At 48.7% G+C, this 5,000-nt stretch overlaps 1 protein-coding gene across 1 annotated transcript; it reads right to left on the bottom strand.

The window, feature by feature from the left end:
- Window positions 1–1,960: 1,960 nt before the first annotated feature.
- LOC119569867 (fibropellin-1-like) lies at window positions 1,961–4,616 on the bottom strand. The gene is made up of 4 exons (XM_037917847.1): window positions 4,285–4,616; window positions 3,505–3,689; window positions 2,571–2,777; window positions 1,961–2,337 (listed from the first exon to the last, which is right to left on the bottom strand). The coding sequence occupies exons 1-4, from the start codon at window positions 4,614–4,616 to the stop codon at window positions 2,072–2,074; spliced, it is 990 nt and encodes a 329-aa protein (XP_037773775.1). The 3' UTR covers window positions 1,961–2,071.
- Window positions 4,617–5,000: the final 384 nt, after the last annotated feature.

Here is a 5,000-nt window from a genome sequence, read left to right as displayed (position 1 = left end):
GTCCTCGTTGTACTGGCATCCCGCTGCGGGGTGCTCGCTAGGGGGGGGATTGGGGAGATAAATGTCATTAAAAGGGCTATGGGAGAGGTCTAGGTGGCACCGAAGGGTGACCTTTTCAAGAGGAGTTTTTACTGGTCGAAACCTCACTGAAATCTTCAGTGATTTGAAGAACGATTCTTCTCGATGCGATGTTCGTTTTTCATGAGAAAGGAAAATGGACATTTAAAGACGGATTCGTGGTCAAGCTTTATAAATAAGGAGTCCACAGAAATTGTCTGTAAAAACGTCAAGTCCGTCAGAAATCGAAGTTCTTAAAAGTTTTTGATGTGTGTCTGTTTTAAAGGGAGGGAGACTAGAGTATTTTTTTGTTTACTAAATGATGTGAAGAAATATTCTGGGTGAAATTCACCCATTTGTACAATATTTCTATTCCGCATAAAAGAAAAGAAAACAATAAAAACCGAAAACCATATCACAAAGAAAACACCAAGAACCGATTTTCCAAACAACGTGAAATGACCTGAAAAGAAATAAGAAAATTCCGTGCATAGAAAACGGAGACCATGCGTCGATTCGCGGGACAATTTTTTTTTTCGTCATGCAGTAAAATTTCGTTGTTAGTGCTGAGTGAAAGTTAGAGAGTTGTGTGCTCGGAGGGGCCGCCTTAGAGTGGCGGTCGCTCGCGACACACGAGAGCAGTGTAGTCGAGGTCAGAGGCCATGCGAACCGCACGTGCCCGGAGCCAACCCATGGGGGAAGGAGGGGAAGGGAGGCGCTGAGAACACGGTGCACAGGCGGAAGTGGAGGGTTACCTGGGGAGCACAGGTCGCGGGGGTCTCCCTCGTACCCGTCTGGGCACTGGCAGATGGTGCGGTGGTTTATGACGCGGCAGCGAGCCCCCACGCCACACGGCGGAGGCACTGTAGTGCAGGGGTCGCGGCACTCCCCCCGCACACACGCCTCCTGAAGCTGGCACTCGATGTCCGAGGAGCAGTAGCCGGGGACTGAGGGTCAGAGTCAGTGGGTTGACGAGGGTCAGGGAGTAGTCAGACAGCAAGCGCAAGGAATACTGAGGCAGTCGTGCCGCACACAAGGCAGCGCCACAGCTAGAAGTTAAGCTACAAAGCTACAGTTTAAATGTCATGAAATTATGTTTCGTGAAACAGATAGCATTAGAAGCGGGTCTTACTTGGGCTGCAAGCAACACTGGGTTTCCTGTGAAGCCCTCGGGCAGAGGCAGAGAGCCGTGGAGCCGGACAGCTGGCACAGCGCCCCCTGCCCGCAGTCCGTGCACGGTCCACGCACCGCCCGCCACGGCACACCCTCCCAGCGGGGCAATCCGAGTTACCCTCGCAGCCGCTGCGGCTGCATCCCACTCTGGGGTCTCCTGTGAACCCGGGGGGACACAGGCACACTGGTCTGTGAGTCTCCACGGTGCACACAGACCCCTGTGGGCACGGGGCGGTCTCACAAGGATCAGTGCACACCCGCTCAATGCAGGCCTTATCGAGAGGGCACTCGGAGTTGAAACCGCAGAGGGGAGGGGAAGCAACCCTGCAGGGGGATTCCCGTGTGGCCAGGGGGGCACATGCACGTGGCGGCGTGGTTGAGGGCAAGGCAGGTCGCGGACTGTGGGCAGGGGTTGCTGGCAGGCCGGCATGGCTCACGCACTGTCCGCTGTAGCACTCTTCCGTCAAGGGGCAATCGTCAGGGGTGAAGCAACCACTGTGTCGGTCACCGCAATGCAGTCAAGTCAGTCAGACAGGCAAGAAGGCACACAGGTTATTATCATTAAATGCATATGTTTCCTTATATAATATATTGCAATACAAGTGTACTTATTAGTATTTTCTTCAAACTATTTCATTAGTTGTGTTTACTATACCAACCAATTTTGGGGGGCCAAATTCTAACAACAATACATACGTGGTTAAGATGATTTCTTTACTGACTACATTGGTATGCTAATGTGTATAATATAAGAATCAGCAAAAAGTTTCCCTAGAGAAATTCTTTAGATTTCTACGCCAGAGTAAACAATACCGAGGGTAGAAATCGTCCACAACGTGTTTTAAGATATCCCTAAAAAAAAGTGTAGAAACATGTATAACAGAAAATGGTCACTTTCTGTTCCTGTCGGTGTAACTAACTTACCGGGAGTGCATCCTTTAAGCGGATCACCCTGGAAGCCGTTGCGGCACCTGCATTGGGCACTATGCTCACTGTTGATACACTCGGCATTTATTCCACAGGGGTCATCTTCGCAGGGGTACCGACAGTCGTTGTTAATACAAGCTTGTGTTGAGGGACAGTCACCATCGCCACGGCATCCCGTAGCTGAGGGGGGTTAGGTTAGTTTGGGACTCTCCCAATGTTATGTTACTGAGGTTGCCCCTCTCTATTAATATTGCCAAATGTATCATGATATGTGCAAATAAAATTAGACAAATTAGTGAGTATACGACAATGAATCCATCAAAATGGAGGGTGTAAGCATGCAGGTATTCAGTATAAAGACACGAGAGTATACTGATGACAGGATTAACAAGAAGCAAGAAGCTACGTCTTACATATATTGTCAACTCCGCAGAAAACATAAGGATTTCCCGAGTAACCCGGATTGCAGGTGCACACGGGACGATGCGAGACTGTAGTGCAAGTGGCCTTGGCCGCACAGGGATTGGCAAGACCACACGGGTCCTTGCAGTCCCGATCATAGCAAACTTTGGTCTCGATACAATCGAAGTCTGAGGTGCATCCGGGAGGGACGGTTGGTGCTAAGGTCAAGAGAGGGAAGAAGGTCAGTCTAAGGTCATTGGCACTTACCTCAGGGAGGCCCTGATGCCCTGGGACGAGAGTCGTCTCGGGTTTTAAGGGCCTATATGTCATGTGGTCAGGAAATATCAATAGTAAAAACAACTAAAATATACGCTCAAAATACTCGATACCCTCACCAAGCATGCACGTACACATACAAATGCCAATACAAACGTACACATACAGATGCCAATATTAATAAAGAATTTTCTACATTTACACACAAATAGCAAAGACAGGAACAAAAAAGCCAGCAAACAAACAATAATGTACACAATCCACAAAAAAAGCTTATGTGTATATGAAGCAAAATTGGCTTTTGATACAAAATGCATACGTTTTTTTCAACTTATACAGTACCAGGCTCGAGCAAATAGAAAACAAAACGTGCAATGAAATATAAACAACGGAGGAAATTTTCCTCGTTACTACGGTCATGGTTTGTGTTTAGTCGCGGGAACAGTGAAACTTTGGCATACTCTTTCGCAGAATCTGGTAAGCTACACAGGCACACAACCACAGACAGACAGAAACACACGCACGCACTCTCTCTCTCTCTCTCTCTCTCTCTCTCTCTCTCTCTCTCTTCTCTTTTCTCTCTCTCTCTCTCTCTCTCTCTCTTCTCTCTCTCTCTCCTCCCCTCCTCTCTCTCATGCTAATGCAGTTAAAGGTAAGAGCTGGGAGTACCTTTGAGGCACTCTTGGCGGGGGTTACCCGTGTACCCCGCAGGACAGGAGCAAATGGGGCGGTGTAGCGTCACAGCGCATTCGGCGTTGCGTCCACACGGGGCGCCAACCACGCATGGATCAACGCAAGAGCCACCACGACAGCTCTCCGCGAAAGAGCAGTCGGAGTCTCTCACGCACTGAGCGCTGGGTGTGACGGGTGGGGGCCGGGGGGTGGGACGCCCAGGGGAGGCCGTGGTGTGTGTTTAGGGGGGGGGGTGTGGCAGGTGCTGGGGGCGGGTGGAAAGGCTTAGGTCATGTTTATTTGATGTCTGTCAGAAGAATGTGCTTAACTGCAATGGTCATTGCTGAGTCATACTTACGTTGTGCAATATATACTGTGGTCGAAATGTATATAGAAATACAGTACATCAGAAAACGGTGATCAATATCTACTATACAGTACTAGAAGAACGTCGTTTGCAATTTAATTCATTTCTACAAAAATCGACAAGCTGATGCAGCTGAAATAAAGAAAAAATTCCTAATTCTAAGTCCCTTCACTCATACCCATGCAGAAACAAAAGTGGAAATCGGAAAACGGAAAACGGAAAAATAAAGAAATACGAAAAATATACGAGAGTTAGCGGTAGAGAAACGACCTCCATAAACAAAGTTAAAAAAATGTTTTCATATGTTCTCAACGTTCTACTTCTTTGACAAAACTCCTGGTTCGGCTCTCTCTCTTGTGTGAGAAAATGCCTAGTACCTTTCTTTGGAAGGCACTCCGTCAGGGGGTTACCACGATGAACCAGGTACACAGGTACACATGGGGATGTGATGCACGGTGTGGCACTGAGCCTTGTACCCACACTTGGATACAGAAAAACCGTCCACACACACCCCGCCATAACACAGCTGGGTGTCCTTGCAGTTATAATTGTCCTTGCAGGAGGGAGTTCCGGCAGAGGCTGGAGGTAACTTAGTGACAAGGAAGGCATTATAAGGGCAGGGATAAAAGGGCACGAGTGGGATATGTAGGGACACAGAGGTATCATTTTCTGTGGATGTAACAATGGTTGCAACGGGCGATCCAGTAGTCCCACCAACGCCCCAAGATAATGTCGCTGTCATCATCGCCGAGTGGGAGTCCTGCAGTTATTCCGGTTTTTTCCAGGAGGCAGGGTCCCGTCGTCATCGAATCTGTCAGCAACTACTGTTGTTGTGGGCATTTCGGTAATAGTTGAGAAATCGAAAAATGGACCCGGGTGATAATACCGTCAAATGTCCCTCCAGTTTCATCGGTGAAAAGTCATCTTCATCGTACACAGGCGTCTGCACTGGCCCCTCGTCATCAGTGCCTAGAGCTAGGTCTGTCAGTGCCGGACATAGGTCTGCAGTGCCGCACCTTCAGGTCTGTCAGTACCAGGACCATAAGGCTTTCAGTGCTTGGGTCAAAGGTCTGTCCTGGTAGAACATATGGTCTGTGAGTTCCAGGGCCATAAGGCTCAGTGCCTT

Source organism: Penaeus monodon, unplaced genomic scaffold (genome assembly GCF_015228065.2).
Source record: "Penaeus monodon isolate SGIC_2016 unplaced genomic scaffold, NSTDA_Pmon_1 PmonScaffold_19347, whole genome shotgun sequence".
NCBI classification, from domain to species: domain Eukaryota; kingdom Metazoa; phylum Arthropoda; class Malacostraca; order Decapoda; family Penaeidae; genus Penaeus; species Penaeus monodon.
Note: the sequence above shows the minus strand (reverse complement) of the source record. Positions and strands in the feature narration are given on the sequence as shown.

Bases quoted from the DNA above. Each gene is read 5' to 3' on its own strand.
- LOC119569867 (XM_037917847.1), bottom strand. From the start codon at position 4,616: ATGACAGCGACATTATCTTGGGGCGTTGGTGGGACTACTGGATCGCCC. The intron at 2,778-3,504 runs GTACTCCCAGCT...TCTTGACCTTAG, and splicing joins CCGCCAAGAGTGCCTCAAAG to CACCAACCGTCCCTCCCGGA. The intron at 2,338-2,570 runs GTAAGACGTAGC...AACCCCCCTCAG, and splicing joins CTGCGGAGTTGACAATATAT to CTACGGGATGCCGTGGCGAT.